The sequence below is a fragment of the Lynx rufus genome, unplaced genomic scaffold, assembly GCF_022079265.1.
Source record: "Lynx rufus isolate CCGP_SWC_20201006 ecotype Redwood Valley unplaced genomic scaffold, mLynRuf1.p SCAF_2, whole genome shotgun sequence".
Lineage (NCBI taxonomy): Eukaryota > Metazoa > Chordata > Mammalia > Carnivora > Felidae > Lynx > Lynx rufus.
Genome location: NW_025814834.1, coordinates 79495127 through 79517336, shown reverse-complemented (window position 1 = coordinate 79517336; position 22210 = coordinate 79495127). Strand labels below are relative to the sequence as shown.

The 22210-nt window shown below is 41.4% G+C and overlaps 1 protein-coding gene across 2 annotated transcripts in view; it reads right to left on the bottom strand.

Moving 5' to 3' along the window:
- Positions 1 to 22210, bottom strand: part of CACNB4 (calcium voltage-gated channel auxiliary subunit beta 4) — a 253853-nt gene that overhangs the window by 33708 nt on the left and 197935 nt on the right. For both annotated transcript variants that reach the window (XM_047084335.1, XM_047084336.1), the window contains exons 3-9: positions 17412 to 17531; positions 15450 to 15572; positions 6222 to 6352; positions 3739 to 3815; positions 2189 to 2208; positions 1886 to 1966; positions 517 to 575 (exon numbers count right to left, since the gene is read on the bottom strand). In XM_047084335.1, the coding sequence (XP_046940291.1) occupies positions 517 to 575; positions 1886 to 1966; positions 2189 to 2208; positions 3739 to 3815; positions 6222 to 6352; positions 15450 to 15572; positions 17412 to 17531 (611 nt within the window). The remainder of the gene's footprint in view (positions 1 to 516; positions 576 to 1885; positions 1967 to 2188; positions 2209 to 3738; positions 3816 to 6221; positions 6353 to 15449; positions 15573 to 17411; positions 17532 to 22210) is intronic.

The following is a 22210-nucleotide window of genomic DNA, read 5'->3' as shown; positions in this document are numbered from 1 at the left end:
GTTTATGATGAAAACATTTCTTGCACTCTTCTTCTGAGAAAACGCAGCACTTTACACCTTCATATGATACACACGTACATGCATACACACACACACACACACACAAACATATGCACGCACACAAACATATGCACGCACAGTTCCCAAGTGCTACTACCAGCTTGACCAGCAAGCCACCACATTTATCAAAATATTCTATATTTTCATTAATATATTTCATAAAAATAAGTTTGATATGAATTCACTAACAGGCAAGGAAATAAAGACAAACACATACATTTAATTAAAACAAATGGGTTATTTTCCTTCTCAAGGTCCTTTCTCCCTTAGGGATTCAATGCTATACTTCATAACTTCATATCTTCAGAATTCTCTCATTGTATTCTTCCCTGAATACTGAGTTAACTTTTAATTAGAGAACTTCTGCAATCGCTGGAAACACAGATCCACAAATCAATTTATCATACACGTTCGGTTAAAGGAAAATAAAAATACAAAAACATCTGTATGTCTCACCTCCCATCAAACCTGTGCTTCAGGAAATCAAAGAGGGCTTTCTGCATCATGTCTGTTACCTTTGCAGAGGTGAGAAAAAAAGAATGAGGCAAACACACGCAGAGAGACAGAGAGAGAGAGAAGTCAAAAGTGAGAGAGGTGGAAGGGAAGGGCACTTTGTCTGAGCACAGACCTCACACAGCCTGTTGTCTCTGAGGGGTAGGGCAGGTTGTCCTGGAAGGCGTTTTTCATGCTTAACCACTTACACTTACTCAAATTTCCCCCTTGGTTGTCCTCTAGGGTGTTGAACGAGCCAGCAGTGTTCACTAGACCTAAGGCAGACTCCCTTCCCTTATTAGGTGATAGAATTGCAGCCAAGAGACCACAATAGGCTGGCTTTGCTCGCAAGTGCTGCCTGTCCTTGGCTCGCCCGAATGGGTGCTTGCCTCCAGTGAGGACTGGCTAGAACTCCTGTGGCCAGCCCTGGGCTTGGCCACCTGCTAGTCTGTGCATGCTGGTAGAAATTCTCCGTTCCTACAGATCACTCGCCTGCTTTTCCTTGGACATTCCCCACTGAGAAGCGAAGGGAAGGGGGAGAGGAAGGAAGGAGACACATTTTAATGTCCCACCCCACCTAGTTTTATCTATGCTAGCACGAAATCAAAATGGAAACACCTGAAACACAGTACTTCTAAAGCCTTCACTCTTTTCCTTCTTACATGGTATTGTTTAATCTCTGAACAAGTTCATTAATACTTTCGTGAACAATTTTTCCCTTCTATGTGTCTTTGAAATAAATGAGAGAAATATTTGGTGGGGTATGGCATCATGTTGAGCACCCAGCAAGGTGAGGTTTGTTGGTGCTTTGAAGGTTTAAGTTTGCTGGAAGATTGCCTACATTGTTCTCTTGTGCTGTTCATACTCATTTATTTATTTATGCATTTATGTATTTATTTATTTAGTTTTACGTAAGCTCTACAGCATGGGGCTTGAACTCACCACCCTGAGATCAAGAGTTGCATGCTCTACCACTGAGCCAGCCAGGTGCTCCCATACTTGATTATTTCCAACAGTAACGGGAATGGTTGAGGCTACATAGTCCTTCACTTTGAATTTAATGCAGAGGAAACCTTTGACCACAACTTTCCATCATAAATGTTTTAAGGGATGTATTTCTAAACAAAGTGACACATATAAGATGAGAAGCGTGCCAGAGAGGGAAGAAAGAGTGAAGGGCCACATGAGCCCCATGCTGTGCCACCCGCCTTCACATGTGGAGAATTGGCCCCATCGGTACCTCTCTGTAAGCAGACCCTAGAGAAGCAAGCTCCCAAGGCTGTCTCCTAGGTTCTTGATCAAGAACTGAAGCATAACAGACTGGTATTTGTACCTCATAACCCTTCAGTGACGGCCCCACTAACACCACCGGACGCATGGATGGCACAACATCATAAGGAGGGATGTGCTCCGTCTGAAAAAGATGATTGGACAGCATGACAAGGTGAGGATAAGCATGCTTTCTCAAAAGCCATAGCATCGTAATTCTCAGGTCAAGCACAAAATGATTACCACAGGTCCCCACCAAGGAGGCTCATCCCTTATTTTATAGCCATTTGGGTCACTGAAATGGAACATTGCAGGCACGTGCGGATAGAAACCTTAAAGGAAGATTTAAAAAGGAAACACAACTTACCACTTTTTGCTTCTGTTTTGCTAAAAGACAACAATGAGAGCCATATCAAAATATGTAATCTCTGTAAATGATAGTACATGATTTTAAAAGATGGAAGAAAGTACCAATTTGTCCCTATAATTCTCATCATGTCACTATTACCCACTCTTTGGAGAACTACTCTATTATTTCATTCTGGACAAGATAATTTTGAAGACAAATGAAAAAACAGACAACTTCTCCCCGTACAAATGACCTTATATCCTGATTTCATGTTGGGTGTGGAGGGTGGACTGCATGAAAACACTAGAAATTCTGGGCCAGCCATGGACCATAGGTTGTTTCCTGCTACACACAGCATACAGTGTGGCTGAGAACAACTTGGACAAATACAATTTGATCAAAAGGAATTAAGAACGACGATTTGGGTAAAAATGATCATCACCTTAATCAGGAGTTATTTTTGGATTTGTAATTTTGATGAACCAGGAGAAAATTCTGCAGTCCTTTGTGTGTTCGTTAAGTTTTTGCCTACTTTCCAGGATAGTGACATATTTTTCCTACTATGCTGTTCTTAATTTCAAATAAATTTATAACCATTTATTCCTGTTCTTTCTTGTTTGTAAACAAGGTTTGTAATGACCTAAATGTCCAACAAATGGGGATGAGGCAAAATACATTTGATACCTGATTAAACTGATTTTGTTTAAACTGGTTTTGTTTGGCCATCAAAGTGGGTCCGGTCCATCTGGGGACAACCCAGAGACCTAGTTCAGTTCAGAGCACAGGATATGAGGAAAGATCCACCCAAACAAGGACCCAGCACTCAGCACTACTCCAGAACCAATCCCGTTTCCTGCAGTTACGGTAGGCCAGGCTAGACCTTACACTTGCCCTTCTGAGTTGGTAATACTGGATGCCCTAATGCAGCATCAATTCTGGGCCAGAACAAATTAGACTATAGGAGTCAGGGAATGTGGTAGAAGGAAAATTCCTGCTTGAATGTCTCCATAATTATCAAATATATAACAACTCTTGATTGGACCACCACTGTCCCTTCATTTCCATTAATTCCAGGGCTTGGTTATCTGCTTTCCAAACAGAAATGAGGTCATCTGGGCCCATTTTCTGCTTCAACCTTTCCAGTCTCCACAGCCCAGGCTGTACCATCTTAAAGTTCCCCATGGAGACTGAAATAGAGCATTTTCTTCAGAGTCTACAACTTTTTTTTTTCTTTTTAATTGGCTTTCACCATCTTAAAGTCTGTTGGGTTCTTGGGTGGAATAATGAACTTGCTTCAGATTGGTCTGCACAATGGACAGTTACTGGCTCTGGGGGGTAAACAAGATTTTTCAAAATCAGATTGTAATGATTTGAATTTTTAGTATCACAAGTACCCTTTAAATCAAATCAAATTACTATAGAAAGCAAATGAGCAATGAAGAGTTAAGTAGAAGAATTTTTAAATCAAAGCCTTAAATTATTTCCAAATTAGTAAAACTACTTGTGTGTATGTTCAAATCCTAAGGGAAAAAAAAACATTCCATTAAAAAACCCCCTAAAACCCTTACCTGTTGATGTGGGTGTTGCTCGAAATGTCCCTGATACCATTTCTCCAAGACTTGAAGAAGAATTTCCACTGGATTTCCTAGGATAGAGAAAAGGAACTTAGGACTCATTCCCCAGATTCCTTGAAAATAGAACTTGAGAGTACAAAGCTTTCTTTGGCCTAAATCCTACTAAATAATTCAAAACACACAAAATCCTGCCTCGGAGAAGAACTTCAAGAATCTGTCCACATGTTTTCTTTGACCTATTTCTTAGAGAAGGTGGAGAACAAACTGGACCTGGAAATACTATGCAAAAATATCTCTCCTAGTTATTCAATACAGAAATTAGGCAGAAAAATCACTGACAGAAACACTCTTGTGAACTGATGCTTAATACCAGTCACCAATGCACCAGTCGGATGTCAAACACAGCTCAAAACAGCTGTAAGACCTAGAAAAAAACATTTCCTTTTAAAAGTGATTTTATTGGGTGGTGCCTGGATGGCTCAGTTGGTTAAGCATCTGACTCTTGATTTTGACTCAGGTAATGATCTTACTGTTCTGGGTTCGAGCCCCTCATTGGGCTCCACACCAATAGTGCGAAGCCTGACTGAGATTCTGTCTCTCCCTCTCTCTCTGCCCCTCCCCTACTCACGTGTGTGAGCTCTCTCTCAAAATAAACTTTAAAAATGAATTTTTAAAGTGATTTTATGGGAGTCAGAATTAAAAAAAAGAAGGTAAGGATTTGGTCACAAAAAACATTAGTTGTGACCTACTGGGCAATTGTTCCATCAGTCTCCTCTTGCTGCTTTGGAAGCTTCCCAGAAGCCCACAGAGTCCCTTGGGAGCCTACCTTCCTAATGTTCTTCCCTTTTATGTTTGAGAGTATGGTCCCTAGGTCAGAACTATCTAATTTCTCATCCTGGCTTTTCCCCTTACTAGTCGTGGTAACTTGGCACATCATATTTCACGTCTTTGAGCCTTAGTTGCCCTATCTACAGAAAAAGTTACACCTCACAGGGTTGTATAAGATCATGTCTGTGAGCTCTTGGTTTTACTCCTGGCCTGCCACAAAAAAAAAAAAAAAGCTTTTATTCAAAAGTACATAATAACATAATAAAATAATAATAATAAAATAACAATTTTGGAAATGATAAAAATTCATTTATTATTTCATACAACAAATATTTATTGAGTATCCACTGTTCTAGAAACTAGGAATACAACAGTAGGGGGGAAAGACAAAATCCCTTCCTCACAGAGACAGATTTTAGTGGGAGATATCACTATCAAACAGATGAACAGGTAAATACATAGTATTTCTGACAGTAATAATTGCAATAGGGAAAATGAAGTCAAGGAGAGAGATAGGAAGTAAGGGAAGGGAAGTGGGTACAATTTTAAAGATGGTGGCAGAAAAGGGGTCACTGAAAAGATTATATTTAACAAAGATCTGAAGCAGATGAAGGAGTGAGCTGGTGGAAATATGAAGCAAAGTGTTCCAATAAGAAAAAAAACTAGCAGGTGCAAAGGTCATAAAGCAGGAACATGTGTTCCTCATGCATTTAAGGAGAAGCAATCGAGACAAAACAGTCAAGAGAAGAAGGGATAAGAAGAATTAATAATTAATAATATTACAGGCATGTTATATACTAAAGAAGATTGGCAATTAAAAGTGGGGCTCACTGTACTTTTGTGATGTTTTATCATAATTAAGAAGTTCCCATTAAGACAAAGGCAAAGGGCCCCTTAAGAACACAGGAGTTTTTGAAGCAGAAAAGGATCCAACAGAAAAAGGAAGTGAGAGTCAAGAGAAAGAACTGCTTCTATTTTAGGTCTTTCAAAAAATGATAACTTATTAAATTCATGCTTCATTGTAGGTTCTCAATATAAGCAGGCTCAGGATGATTCTGATTTCTCTTTTCTCAGGCTTTGTTTGTATCCTTGGGACCTACAAACACCTGCACTCTGAGATTTTTGTAGCTATTTCTTTAGTGTACTACAGGTTGATTCATCTGAAGTTAGACAGAATCTTCACTCCATTATCAAGAGACGGTAGATGCCGTGGGGCGGAGGCAACCTCTAGCCCTGGGATGGTACCATATGTACCACTGCATTACATGCCCGCTTGAGACAGGGTCTCTGAAAGTTAACCAGGAAGAGCCCTGGTGCCAGGTCAGGTCAGGTTCCCACTTACTGTACTGAGAAAGAATGCCCCGTGACCATCACGGAGGAGACCTTAATCTCCAAGCAGGGTTTGCTGAGGCCACAGAAAAATCTCCGCTGTGGAATTCATGGTGATGCCAATGAGGTGAGACTTTAGCATGCAGTGGGGAGAATGAACTCTCTGAAACCCCTCTGTGTCAATGTCAGAAACACCTCACATACAGAAAAGTACCTTTTATTCTCAAAGCATACATATTTAACCTGATGAGAAAACTTGAAAACATCTTATTTTTCTACTCACCTCCCAAAATAAGTTTCTAAGAAGGAAGGAGCCTTACCCTCCGTGAAAACGTCCCCTTTTTTGTTCTTGCTGAATCCGTATATTCTCCAGTCTAAGTGGACTTGGGATGAAGCCAATCTCACAGCCCTCTTTCACCAGTCTTCCTATCCACCAATCATTGTTGTATTTCTGGAATGCAGAAATAAAACTGCTATCAATAGTAATTCACTTATCTTCACATTCCATTAATTAATTTCTGGGGGTGAGAAGAACCAAAAATACTCTTTACATTATACTATACTATATTATATATACACACTACATTATATTATACTATGTTATACATATCAGAACATATATCGACTAAAGCCAAAGTCTACAACCTTTGTATCTAAAGGCCCAGATAGTAAATATTTTAGGCTTTGGAGGCCACATGGTTTCTAGTGCAACTACTTAAATCTGCTATTGTCACATGTTAGTGGCTATAGACAATACGTAAACAAATAAGCATTTGCTATGGTTCAGTTAACCTTTTCTTTCCAAAAAAGACAGCAGGCTCTAATCAGCCTGCAGGCCACAGTTTTCCAATCCCTGGACTAAAGTAGGGTCCTAATCTTTGGATTCCTTTGGTCCTTGTCAAGAAGCCCTAGCCAAGTCTTAAGGAATAGATAGTATAGGGATAATTATGCATCAATGTAATTGGAACCCTGGAGAACAAGACAGACAAGTCTGAGATGAAATACACTCAACTGTCTGTTATTTGTCGAAAAGTTTCAGGTAAAGATTCCACAATATTGTCTGTAATCTACTCTCATTGGAGAACTGTAATCTTCCAAACACTGGTTTACAAACTAAGGTCCATCTCACTATCTGCTGAAAAAGGTTACTCTTACAAAAGAAGTATATTGTATATATGTGGAATTTTTGAAATAATCTCCAGATGGCCTGAAGTTCAATAGAAAAACCAGGATTTCCATTTCAGTAAAGTTCCATGACACATAAATTCAGAAAACAAACCCACACAACTGCTTCAGACAATATGGGGTAAGACCCTGTGAACGTGATCCTATTCGGTGGGTCAGCAAAATTGTATTTGGAAATACAGATTTGTTGGAGCCTAAATCAGAAGGTATATTTAATCCAAGCCACCTGCCTCAAAGGAAGGTTTCAGGTAGATGATTTTTAGAATGCAGGTATCAGTCCTATTGTTTACATCCTCCAGAGATGATTCCAAAAACTCTTGTCTTCATCAGCGTGGGGCAAGGTAATTCTCTCTCTTTTTGATCCAAAAAGTATCTGCTTTTTTTCAAAATGAAAAACTATATGTCGTACACTTTGCTTAGCTCAGAGAAAAGGGAAATTTATGTGTATATGACATTGATACACTGTGAAGGAGGAATGGATGGTTTCATTAACTCACTGCAGCATGAAATTCTGCATAGCTTTGAGTAATTCTCAGCAACAGCCTCACACTCAAAAGCAAAATGATATGCCTTAGGGATTTGGCCTTTATTATGCACACAGCTCCTACATGAGGCATGCATAGCATGTAGTACGAGACTGCACTGAAGAAATGTGAGTTTACCTAATATAAAATCTTGAACAATCTAAGTCGTGGTTTTTCTATCTTCCCATCTTTTATTTCAGGATAACAGGGCTGAAATAACAGGCCTGTTTATTTTGGAATTAACAAAAGGCAAGAGAGCCCTTTTAGAATCTTTGGTGCACAGGTCTGGAATTCAAATCTTATTGTGGTGGGGACAAAGCAGACTATGAGTCAGAGTGTCCTAGGGTTTAAGTTATTTCCTGAACTTTAACTGAGCCTGCTAGAATGCTAATTTATTAAATGATACCCAAGCGACCTTAAAGGGCTTCCTGAAATGGTTAATGGCAACTTCCCAACCTGTTTTAGCCTAGTTCTAGGAAACAGCGAAAGCTCGGTGATAATCTGGCTCAACGTAAATGAAAAATTCTTTGAGCTACCGGGCGGGAAGTTGCTAAGTACATTCAGGAGCTTAACACACTCGTCATTTGGTGTATGTGATAAGCAGAACTGTAGCTTTTCTTTAAGGTTAAGCTTCTCATTACTGAAAAAAGCGTTTAAAACAGTGCATGAGAGATGGCTTTCTAGATGACAGAAGAGAGAGGAGGCTACAACCTGATTACACAAATGTGTGCAAATGTGGATGTTCCAGGAGCTTGTGCCAGCGTTCTGGGGAGGTCACCTTAGTGTTGCTCCAGTCCTTCTCATTTTCATCTCCCTAACATGATTAGCACTTTCTCTTTCTAAGATGTTTTCTTATCTGCTATCGCAAGCTCTGAAAACAAGTGGCTCTAATCCACATAGGATTACCAGCTCAATACCATCCATCCACCTGCCTGTGTGAAGAGAAAGTCGCTGATCAAGGGACATGTAGATCAAAAAGCAACCAACAAGACAAATGGAGAATATTGATGGCATGGAGGAAAGCAATAAAGTACAGCAAGATTGGAATGCAGGTGTGAGTGGGTATGGATAAAATATGTGAGAACCTCTTACCTTTTAAAATTCTGGTTCTCCTTTGAAGCAAGGGGTGTTAGTGACTAATGAACATGGTTTGGTCATTTTTGGTGGAAACGGTGAGACAATCAACTTAACCATTCAGAGGCTGGGGCACATGTTTCAGGCTGAGAGTCCCCGTCTACTAGGCAAATATGGATATCCTCACCACATACACCTTGAGAATGCAGAAGCCATCAAGTCAATGCTACCCCAGCTTCCTGTTACCCATCAAGTCAATGCTACCCCAGCTTCCTGTTACCAAGGCTCTGAACTGTCTGTGCCTTCACCCATCCTTTCCCTGCATGTTACAATAAGTAAGTGGATACCCTGCTGTCAAAAATCTCTCTCCCCTATTCAGGGTCTGGATCCCACGCTTCCTGCCTCCCCCAAAACTTTACTCCATTGCCTATCTTTCCTTTCCCATCAACCTTTCCCTCTGTTTGTTAATATCAGCCTGTGCAGATGCTCCAAGTGCTTCTCTCTCAAAGAAAACCTCTTTTGACTTCACATCCTCCTCAGTCCACTACCTGGTCTGTGTCAGCTTCCTTGAAAGCATGGTCTATGTTTACTAAACATACTTCCTAACCCCCTTCCCACTTCATCCCCTTTCATTTGGCTTCCAGACCATGGTCCCAGTGACTTCCATGCCACTGACCACCATGTTGCCGATCCAACGTTCGTTCCTCGCTCCTCATCTTAGGCAACGTGTGACACCATTCACTACGGCTGACTTCTTCCTCCTTTTGTACACACTCCTCTCTTGATGTCTACGTATCGCTCTGTCCTGGTTTTCGTCCTGTATCTCAGGCTTCTCCTTTTCAGTTTCCTTATTTGTTGAGTCATTTCACATAGCCCACCTCTGCAGAATGGAATTCCTTCGGGTTTGATGCCCGGCTGCCTTCTCTTCTCCCTCTAATCTCCCTTAAGTGACTTTGATCATTGACCCACACAAACTAATGATCTAAATTTACATCTTTGGCCCAACTTTTTTCCTTGGAGCTCCAGATTCTTATATCTAACTTCTACTTGATATCTCCATTGAGATGTCCACTCCTCATCTGTCCTCTTCCCACCCTCATCATCTCCATCCCCATTGATCAATTCATAAACCTTGATTTCCTTGATCATGCTGGATTTCTCCCTCAATCTTAGTTTCTACACTGGACCCATCACCAGCACTCTTCATTGAATGTCTGCAATAGATCTCAAATCTGTCTACTTCTTTCCATCTCACTGCTGTAATGCTGGCTCAATTCCATTATCTCTCACTGAGAATGGTTCTAATGGGCTCCCTGATTCCATACTTATCCCACTCCAATCCGTGGTCTCTATAACAATCAGAGTAGCTTTAAAAAAATAATAAATTCAAACCATTCTTCTGCTTTTAAAGTTTTTAATGGTGGGGCGCCTGGGTGGCTCAGTCGGTTAAGCGTCCAACTTCGGTTCAGGTCATGATCTCACCGTTTGTGAGTTTGGGCCCCACATCGGGCCCTGTGCTGACAGCTCAGAGCCTGAAGCCTGCTTTGGATTCTATGTCTCCCTCTCACCCGGCCCCTCCCCTGCCCGCACTGTGTCTCCCTTTCTCTCTGTCTCTCAAACATAAGTAAACATTAAAAAAAAAAAGTCTTCAATGGCTTCTCATTCCACTTAGAATAAAATCTGGTCTCATGATCACTTTTAAGGTTCTCCTTGACCTGTGCCCCACTTAGTTCTATAACTGTCTCCTAGTACTAGGTCCCTTGTTTATTGCATTCCAGCCATATGGCCTTCTTCTAGTTAACTGATTGTGCCAGGCTATTTTCCTACTACAGGGCCTTTGCACATAGTGTTTCCTTTCCCTAGAAGGCCTCCTTTTAATCGTTTTAATGCTGGCTCCTCTTCATCCCTCAGGTGTCTGCTTAACAGTCCTGTTCTTTAAAAGGCCTTCTCTGGTCACCTCTGTATTTAAAAGTATATATAACCTCCTCATCCCTATATTTTAATTTTTTTTAGCATCTGCTTCATTTTTTTCCCCAAAGACACAATTTGGAAGTATTTATTCATTATCTGTCTCCCCACTAGAATTTAAGTCCATGAGGAAAGGAAATCTGTCTGCTTTTTTTATAGCTGTCAGACAACATCTGCCAGGGCTTGGCACATACTAAATGTTCAAGAACTATATCTTGAACGAGTAACTTAACAAAGGAACAAATGTAGAGCCTCAGCCAGCTCACATGGGCACAGCAAAGAGAGACATCTGTAGACATCCAGATGTTTGACCTACTTGCTATCAAGTGGTTAAAATGTTAAAACTATGTACGTCTTGGTGTCAATAATGCCATCTTAGAATGCAGAGTTTCTTTTTTTTTTTAATGAAATTTATTGTCAAATTGGTTTCCATACAACACCCAGTGCTCATCCCAAAAGATTCCCTCCTCAATACCCATCACCTACCCTCCCCACCCTCCCACGCCCCCATCAACCCTCAGTTTGTTCACAGTTTTTAAGAGTCTCTTATGCTTTGGCTCTCTCCCACTCTAACCTTTTGTTTTTTTCTTTCCCCTCTCCCATGGGTTTCTGTTAAGTTTCTCAGGATCCACATAAGAGTGAAAACATATGGTATCTGTCTTTCTCTGTATGGCTTATTTCACTTAGCATCACACTCTCTAGTTCCATCCACGTTGCTACAAAGGGCCATATTTCATTCTTTCTCATTGCCACGTAGTACTCCATTGTATATATAAACCACAATTTCTTTATCCATTCATCAGTTGATGGACATTTAGGCTCTTTCCATAATTTGGCTATTGTTGAGAGTGCTGCTATAAACATTGGGGTACAAGTGCCCCTAGAATGCAGAGTTTCAAAGACAATGATTTTCTAAATTGTTACATATTTAGCGTACACATCACGTTTTAGACTGTGGGATAAGTGCAGGTATCTCAGCAACCTGGAGTGATAGGTTTATGTTGACCACACTCCTGTTTCACTTTACTGTTCCCCCTGTACACTCTTTTCTAAGACCCAGTTTCTAACACCTCCCTCTAAGCAGTGTCACTGGAGACCAGCAAGCCTATATGCCCTCCGATGTTAAGCCCCTGAGTCCGACTGGGAAGTCCTGTGCAGAACAAGAAAGGCAAGACTGTGCTCCTGACTTGACCTAGTTCTTGTGACCATCTCCCAGATGCCATCCTCACCACCCCCCCACCGCCGCCCATCCCAGCCCCTCATTCAATCAGTGATGGTTTTTCCATCCAATATATTTCACTAGGTTCATTATCTCAGCATGGGAAACATGCTGAAATCTTCCCTGTTTAAAAAAACTAAAAAACAGGGGCTCCTGTGTGGCTCAGTGGGTTAAGCTTCCGACTTTGCCTCAGGTCATGATCTTATGGTTCATGAGTTTGAGCCCTGCGTTGGGCTCTGTGCTGACAGCTCAGAGCCTGGAGCCTGCTTCGGATTCTGTGTCTCCTCTCTCTCTGCCCCTTCCCCATTCACACATACTCTCTCTTTCTCTCAAAAATGAATAAACAATAAAAAAATTTGGGGGGAGGCACGAAAACAGATACTCAGATCAATGGGACAGAATAGAGAACCCAGAAATAGACCCACAAACATATGGCCAACTAATCTTTGACAAAGCAGGAAAGAATATCCAATGGAATAAAGACAATCGCTTCAGCAAATGGTGCTGAGAAAACTGGACAGCAACATTTAGAAAAATGAACCTGGACCACTTTCTTACACCATACACAAAAATCAACACAAAATGGATGAAAGACCTCAATGTAAGACAGGAAGCCATCAAAATCCTCGAGGAGAAAGCAGGCAAAAACCTCTTTGACCTCGGCCACAGCAACTTCTTACTCAACACGTCTCCAGAGGCAAGGGAAACAAAAGCAAAAATGAACTATTGGGACCTCAAACCATCAAAATAAAAAGCTTCTACACAGCAAAGGAAACAATCAGTAAAACTAAAAGGCAACCGACAGAATAGGAGAAGATATTTGCAAATGACATATCAGATAAAGGGTTAGTATCCAAAATCTATAAAGAACTTATCAAACTCAACACCCAAGAAATAAATAATCCAGTGAAGAAATGGGCAAAAGACACGAATAGACACTTCTCCAAAGAAGACATCCAAACAACACATGAGAAAATGCTCAACATCACTCATCATCAGGGAAATACAAATCAAAACCACAATGAGATACCACCTCACACCTGTCAGAATGGCTACATTAATAACTCAGGCAACAACAGATGTTGGCAAGGATGGGAGAGAGAGGATCTCTTTTGCACTGCTGGTGGGAATGTAAACTGGTGCAGCCACTCTGGAAAACAGTATGGAGGTTCCTCAAAAAATGAAAAATAGAACTACCCTACGACCCAGCAATTGCACTACTAGGCATTATCCAAGGGATACAGGTGTGCTGTTTCAAAGGGGCACATGCACCCCAATGTTTATAGCACTGCTATCAACAATAGCCAAAGTATGGAAAGAGCCCAAATGTTCATTGATGGATGAATGTATAAAGAAGATGTGGTATACACACACACACACACACACACACACACACACACATACACACACACACACAATATGGAATATTACTCGACAATTAAAAGAAATGAGATCTTGTCATTTGCAACTACATGGATGGAACTAGACGATATTATGCTAAGTGAAATTAATCAGAGGAAAACAAATATAATGTGACTTCATTCATATGAGGACTTTAAGATACAAAACAGATGAACATAAGGGAAGTGAAGTAAAAATCATATAAACCAGGGAGGGGGACAAAACATAAGAAACTCTTAAATATGGAGAACAAACAGAGGGTTATTGGAGAGGGTGTGGAAGGGGGGATGGGCTATATGGGTAAGGGGCATTAAGGAATCTACTCGTGGAATCATTGTTGCACTATATGCTAACTAACTTGGTTGCAAACTAAACAATAAATAAGTTAATTAGTTTTTTAAAAAAGTAAAAAAAAAATTTTAATAAAAACAAACACAAATTTAAAAACACTCCTTCAATTCTATGTTACTTTTCTCTGGCAAGAATGTATTTTCTTTTTCAACTCAAAGCATTTAGGAAGAGCAAATTGCAGTTCCTCTCCTCTGGCCTTCAGATTATGTGGGTAAAGTCCTATTAAGTGTCTTTTTAAAAATAAAAAATTCATGTTTACTTATTTTTGAGGTGGAGGGAGGGACAGAGAGAGAAGGAGACACAGAATCCAAAGCAGGTGCCAGTCTCCAAACTGTCAGCACAGAGCCTGACATGGGGCTCGAACCCACGAACCGTGAAATCATTACCTAAGCCACTCAAGTGCCCCAAAGGCCTATTAAGTGTCTTCACAGGGGTTTCAGAGTACCCCACACACAGTGTACCTAAAAGCCAATTCATAACTACATCCACCCTGCAACAGGCGTCTCCCCTCTCTGCCTTCTTTATTTTGAAAGCTGACACTGCCCATCTACCCTTTCTAGCAAGCTGTAAAGCCTTTCTCCATCCTTCCTTTCTATTTCGCTTTCTCTGATATCCCTTCCCCATGTAAAGTCTCCCAATCCTGTCTGTCTGCCTTGTCATTCTCCCTCCAAGCTGCTCCCTCTCTCCAGCCTCTCTGCTGCAACCTTAGTTCAGCCTCTACAATACTCTCTGGACCATCAGAGTTATTATGCTAAGATCCAAGGCTGGTTGTAACTGTCCATTATTTAAAATTCCTCTTCAGCCCACTGCCTGGTGATAAAGTCCAGTTTTCTTGTCAGGGCCAAAGAGGTCTTTTTCTTATCAGGCCCCTGCCTCTGAGACCTGGCTCATCCCCTGCACCACTCCCTACTTACTGCCCTCCAGCCATGCTGCAATGCTCCTGGTTGTCCCTTCCACCAGATGCCACCCCCATCCCACCCAGCCTGAATGTCCTCAGGCTTTACCACTTCTGTAGAGCTCTCTGGCCCTGTGATCCTCCTCCCCACCAGCCAGGTGGTCCCTCCTGCTCCTTCTTCAGGCTCCCACAACACCCATTCAGTTTTACTATAATCGAATTTGTCATCCTTGGCAGCACCTAGGTGCCTGTTAGTCTTTTCCACCAGATTTGGAGCTCCCGGGCAGTGGGGACAGCGAGCCTTCATCTCCAATCTCTCAGTGCCCTGCACAATGTCTGAGATGAAGTAGGATTTCAATTTAGGGTGACTAAACGGAAGTTTTTGATGTAATTATTCCACCTTTCAAGTTGCAAGGCCTCAAGTCCTCCTTGTACTGCTCAATCCTTTAAGCTTTCTGTTTCCCCAAAGTCCTCTGCCCTCTTCTTAGCTTTAATACTCTAATGATTATAATGTCTAGTGTCAGTTCCAAGGTCAAGGTCCACAGGATGACAGCACAGATGTTTGTAATTAAAATATCCCTTGTAAATGGTGCCTCATGAGTAGGGCACCATGCCACCAAATTCACATTTCCCTAAGTTGGATCCATAGATCTGTGGCTCTGCAGTCATACAAGGTGGTTAAAAGGTGACCAGGAGACCACAGGTCTGTCTTAAATCCATCCTATGATGACGGTGATCCAATATTTTCAATGTGTGATAATGCAAGCGATGATGTCAGTCTTCTAAATCTCAGTGAGAATGAATGGATTTGGAAAGCCCACCAAATTAAATGAGATAACACACTGGCAGTTCCTCAGGGCTCCTCTCTAGTTTGGCACAGAGTGGATTCGAGCTCTGGCCTTGCGGCAGTTGCAGAGAATCCTACATTTACCTCTTTAATGTGGAGAAAGTCCTTGGCATCAAAGGAGATGGCCGTGCTTGGAACAGGCACATCCTCATCCAACGCGCCACAGTAGCTCACGTTCGTCTTCACAGCAAATGCTACAGGCTTGGACTTCGGGCAGAACCATGGTGTGAGGATGGGGGAGGAAGACAGAGTAGGATTTTTCATATTGAAAAGTATAATAAGATAATTGATAGTACCAGGCCGGAAGGGAAACCACTTTTCAAACAGGTGTCTCCAATGGGTTCCCTGGCAGCATAGAGAAATCTGTAGCAATGACTCTAACGGTGATTCAACCAGATCAGCCCAACCATTTCCCCCCTCTGTGGTACTTTCCAGCATCCTAAAGACAGAATCCTACCCTAAAGTATTGGGGACAGATGGAAAGATGGAAAGAGGCTCTCTGCTTTCTCCTCTGGTCCTAAGCTTATGTTTGTTTTTTAAAATGATAACCAGTGTCCCTTGGGATACAGGAAACGTGTGCTAGGTCTTACATTAAAAGGTGGTGGTGGGAGTAAAATAAATAGTTTTGAAATAGCCTCCTATTTCTGAAAACCTGTGGGATCTCACTCAGTAGAATACCTTGTCCTGCCAGGAAAAAAGAAAGGCCATTCAGGGGGTAGAGAGCAAGGACAAACATCATCTTCTCTCTAGGTAACAAAAGCCGGTTCTGAAACTCTGTTGAGACAAATTCTTCCTCGGCCAAGTGCTTAGGCCAGTGCAGCCTCACAGAGGCTAAGCAAACCAACAGCCTGAGCTGACGGCACTGTGGCAGCCATCTGGGTGACCACAGAGGCCACAAAACACTCTGAAAGAAAACTAAAACAAAAATTAGACACAAATGAGAACACAAGGTTCCTGCAATCTGGGGCTACTTTGTTAGTGGCTCATTGTTTGTGCTGAGAACGTGAGTGGGGGGCAACAGCTGAGGGGAAACCCCAGCTAGGGTCTCACTTTCACAGGCACCACCCCAAACCCCCCTTGGCTAACCGAGCACAGACAGCATGGGTGTTACAGCAAATGAAGATGCCTCGTTCTCCTCTTACTACTCTCATAAAGATTTTATTATAAAAACAGAAAAAGGAAGGAATTCATATTATTTGAGTTTCAGTTTTTCTTCTAAAAATAAGAAAGATTGGATCAATATGCTTTAAGAAGTCTGTCATGGAAGGCAAGGAAGAGAAGCTGGCCATGACCCCCGTCTTATATTTTGCTATTATGCATAAAACCTCATCTGACAAAAGGAATTCTACGCTAAAAAACAAAAACAAGAAGTTTGAGAGACACAGAATGGGAGATCTCTAGTGACTCTTCAGATTCTAAGATTCAAAAATGCAATTTGCTCCTGTGGCCTCTTGTGGGTACAGAGATTTGGGGCTGGAGGTGGGGGAGGGTCATCCTTTTGTGTGATATCTGAAGTTCGGCAATGCCTTCTACTGCTCATCTTTGCTGAAATGCTAGTAGTTGTTCAAAGCTCTGAACTTCACCCTGAACTTGAGACAGGAGGCTGAAACCAAGAGGCAACTGGTAGAGAGACCCACAGGGAAACCCACAGAACAATAGTGCACGTGTAGCCTGTGATGAAGGCTGAGGTCACGGACAATGAGGGGTCAGGAACAGATAGAGAACCTGTACCTTAGGAGGCTCTCTGCCAACACTGGGAGCGGCATGCTTAATATGAGCCACAACCGTGAAGTTGGAATATAGCCGATAATTCAGCCCCAAACCTAACACAAAGGGTGAAGAAGGATCTGTACCTCAGGAAATGGCCCCCTGGGAAAGTTACTAACCTCTCTTAGGGGATGAATGGATCAGGGAGCCTTGAAATCTGGTGCCTCATTAGGATGATCCTAAAATGACTGTTCCAGAGGAATTTGAGGCAGGGGAAGAGCAGCTGATACCTGCTGAGCAACATGACACTTTGGAACCCAAGAGGGGCAAGAAAGTCACCTTTGCTCTCTCAAGCTGGATAGCGGCTTGTTGCTCTCTCTCTTGCCGAATCGCTTCCCGATCCTCTTCCAAAGAGACATCGGAGTCAGACGGCCTGCTCGTGTAGGAATCCGCTGAACCCTGGAAAGGAGAACCCACAGTGGTTTAAATGAGGTGACGTGGAGCTTCTTAAACTGTCACGTCCATAACAGCATCCTGGAGTGAGTTCTTTTCACTTGCATGGGGTTTGATGCACACACTCTGTGCCTCTGTTGCAGGTATACATTTAGACAGCAGAATATAGTGAAGCATCTGAGGGATCCGGAAGGTAGGAATGTTGTGAAGGAAAAGAGTTTGACTAGATTAAGCGCTAGGAAGTGAACTGCGATGAAAATTATGTGATATTTGGTCCCAATTCTTCTTGCTTTATGCTATGTTTATATTAAGCTCACATTAATTTGTAGACCTGAAGTTTCATTCCATTCTCTCATACATACATCTAAAGGAAAAAGAGACTCCGCTTATGACAAGAGCTAAATTCTACCTGTATCTCGGACTACAGAAGATAGATTTATCTAAGGTTGCAATACAGGCAAGCAGAATCCTGCATTAGTACCTGAGTTCCAGTTCCAGCATCCACACCATCGAACTCTTTCACTGTGAAAATTTCAGTCATTGTCCTATAGTAGCCATACCTGGTCACTATGGCCACTAAGCCATGAGCCTTGAGGATGAAAACAAGGATGTCCTCAACTGAAGCACACAACCTAGAAGGGCTATTTGAGCAACACTGAAATCCAGTCTGACAGAAGTGACAAGGTACTGGGGGTGCCCAGCATCACTCAGTATTCATGCTGTAAGAGCTGAGAACTACAGCAGCTAGTTAAAAGTTAAAAACAAACAAACAAACAAACAAACAAACAAACAAAAACCTCTTTGTTTGCCTCTGATTGCTAAAGGAACATCACTGTGACAGCTTCCTTAAGCTGGCATTACCAGTTGATATTTGCATAGATGACGGCATTTACACAGCAAAGGTATTGATGGAACTGGTGTATTTGGCATTTTTCATAAATCATGCACAGATTTTGAAAAGCATAGCTTAATCCATATAGCTGTGAATTTGTTATCCACCTCAGAAAAGAACTCTAAGAATGGTTGACCGCTGAAATGGATCTTTTGAAAGTTTTTCTAAGCTTAGAAATGTTACCATTAGCACAGATTCTCCTGGTAGCCTAGAACAGTAACTCCTGATCAGAGGTTTAATCAGAATACCCGATAGACACTGGTTCTAAATTCTGCCTCTGCAACGTACTTTTGAAAACCTTATGCAAGTGACTTCGGCCACTCCAGACTCAGTCTCCTCATCCACACAATGGGGCACTGCTTACTTCAAAGAATTAAATGGAATAAGACATAATGAACAGCTAATATTTACTTAGCCCTCACTATCATAGTAGCACAGAGCTAGCGGCTTATGTCTCTGAATCCTTGTAGCAGTGTAGAAGCTGAGATTCAAACTTGGGTAGTCCAACCTTCAAACCAGCAGTTTCAAACCCTACATACACTGAGCTGCACTGGATATTAAAATATTTACTCCAGGATCTGGCATCTGGTAAGCACATAATAAATGGCCATTCTCATTCCTATTTCCTGGTCCTGACAGCTCTACATTGATTAAAAATTAACAGATTTTTTTTTTATTTTTAAAATAAAATTTTTTTTTCAACGTTTTATTTATTTTTGGGACAGAGAGAGACAGAGCATGAACGGGGGAGGGGCAGAGAGAGAGGGAGACACAGAATCGGAAACAGGCTCCAGGCTCTGAGCCATCAGCCCAGAGCCTGACGCGGGGCTCGAACTCACAGACTGCGAGATAGTGACCTGGCTGAAGTCGGACGCCCAACCGACTGCACCACCCAGGCGCCCCTAAAAATTAACAGATTTTAATCATTCTTTAACTCACTTATAATATATATTCATAATAGCCCATCTTGAAATGTATCCGTTTTTCTTATTGTATTTGTTGCCAAGAAAGCACTATGGCTTTCCCCCAGCTCTGTTGAAATATAATTCACATGCAGCATTGTGTAAGGTTAAGGTATACAATTTTTTTGATTTGATATATACTGCAAAATGATTACACTTTAAGTTTGATAACTACCATGTGCCCAAATCCATGCACTTTTGAAAATGCCCTTTATGGAGGAAATGGATTTGTTAACCAAATTATAACCAAATTCTTCTGTGCAAACCTACTGGGGAAAATTTGGACCTACAAAATGGATAAATACAGAGCAACGGACTATTCTATAGATTCCTCATTACTGGAAAAAAAAAAAAAGCTACCTTGCAATCTTTAAACAAATTCTCTTAGAACACAACTTTTGTCCAGATGCATAAAATCCAGAGTAAGAGAGAAAGAAAACAGCATTTCTAAAATATATATGAGAACAGTTTTGAGTTAGTTCTAGGGAATGCTTTGCTGCAGTGTGATATGTGCAGTAGATCTTTCTAAGGTACTGGACTGGCTACATGAAGATGTCTGGACTATAACATGATTATGATGCAGGAAGTCAGGAAGGAGGCACTTGCCTTGTTTTGAAAACATGCTGGGGAGGCTAATAGTGAGCACAGGCCACAAGCAAGCAGGCTGCCTGCTGGAGTGGTGGGGTGAACGGCTAGAATACACAATCTACTGTTGACACAAGGAAACGGCTAATTCCCAAAACAACCTTAATGACTTTTCAAATCCTGGCCTTCCGTCATCTCTGAGCACACAAGAAGCAACTCAAGGATTCCTGCAAAGGAACTTTATTTTGAAATGTGAACAAGACTGTGAAAATTTCACAATTATTTAATAAGTTCTACTATTGCCAAATATGTAAAAGCAGAAACTTCTGTTTACTTCCCTATTTCTAAGAATATTGGTTGAAGGAAAGATAAAGCACTAGGGTATCCATTTTCACAATTACAGTTGTTCCATCATTTCAGCATTTACTCTGCTTTTTTTTTTCTTTCTTTCTTTTCTTTCAATGCTGGCTACATTCTTTGAATATGGAAATCACTGCTGCTGTGTCTCAGGATCCTAGGGAAAACAGAGGTCCAACGTCAAGAGCCCAAATTTGGCCCATGGACATCTTCTGCTGGCTTGGTACAGAATTGGTTTCTTGTTTTTATTTATTTGTTTTGTCTTGTTTCAGCCGGGTGAAAGAGAGGAGAGACATATCCCAGGAGAAAGGAAGGAAAGGAAAACAAAAAGGATCTGCATTATTTATAAAGACTCAGAACAACAGAGCCACCAAGAGGCAAGAGGAGAGTGCCAGGCCAGACCAGAGGAAGGATCTGGAAGGGAGGGGGCTACAGGAAGCTTAGTACAACTGAGGGTTGGGGGGACTGCCAGAGAGATGGTTAAACATTTGTGATCAGGCATAGGGACCTGGCAAGAACAGAACAACGCTAGATGCTGAGAGGATATAAGTGAAGATGTAAAGGTTACTAGCCCTCGCAAAAGCTGGAAAATGCAGCCCCATCAGCTTTTCATTTTCCAGAATTCCATTTCATAAAATAGGTGAAGAGCGAGCTAACCAGCTTATCAAGTGAGACAAGCCTGTACAAGAGGCACAACAGGGGCTCGCCTCAAAAATTCCTAAGCAGACACCACTGCAAGTCACATCCTGAAGTCTCCAATGAACCAAGTAAAATCAGGAATAAAAATGGAAATAAATGCTGCAAATCTCTTCATAAATATCATATTGTATGTAGACGTGTATATACAGGCATATATGTATATGCATATATATCATTTTAAAAGCATCTTAGTGAACATCAAGAGAGAAACGCACTATCTTTTCATTAACCTAAGGTTTGGCGTCTCCGCCCACCTTTTATTCAATATTGAAAACAGATTCATGCCTTTCAGGAATCCTTTTGAGTACAAAATACAAAACACTGATAGAAACATTGGGAAATCGGTTTCCCGTTGTCCTGGAAGAAGGAAAGTGACCTCAAGTCAAGCAATGGAAGGACTTCTTCTCAGAGAAAGGGCACGATGTAGGGGAGAGTGCTGCCATGTGCTGGTGGGCCAGACAGTGTTACATTTAACACTCTTGCCAGTTCTCACTGGCTGTGGATCTTGGGCAACTTTATTTTAACTTTCTGACTCTCAATTTCCTCCCCTGTGAGATGAGGATAATAATAGACACCTTGCAGAATTTCCCAGTGTTTGGTTAGAGACAGAGCATCACTTCTTTTACCATCAATAGGGAAATTCAGGAAATTCCACCAACTAATCTTTGACTCACTAAAATTCTGGACAGCTTTCAACATTAAATTTGTGGCTGCCCCAGAGTTTTAGGGTTTACATCTTGCTCTTTAAAAAAAACAAAACAAAACAAAACAACAGCGTTTCTAAGGCATAATTTATATACCATTAAATTCACACATTTTAAATGTACAATTCAATGATTTTTAATAAACTTACAGAACCCAATTTAGACCACAATCTTGTATTAGAGTATCTCTACCACCTCCAAAGAGACCTATGCCATCTGGGCATCCACTTACTTGCTTTGTCCTTTTATTATTATTTTTTAATGTTTATTTATTTCAAGAGAGATTGAGTAAATGTGTGCATGCACGCATGTGGGAGAGACGCAGAGAGAGCGAGAATCCCAAGCAGGCTCCATGCTGTCAGCACAGAGACTGACGCTGGGTTCAATCTCACTAACCATGAGATCATGACCTAAGCTGAAATCAAGACTCAGATGCTTAACCAACTGAGCTGCCCAGGGTCCCCTTACTTTGCCCTTTTAAGACTG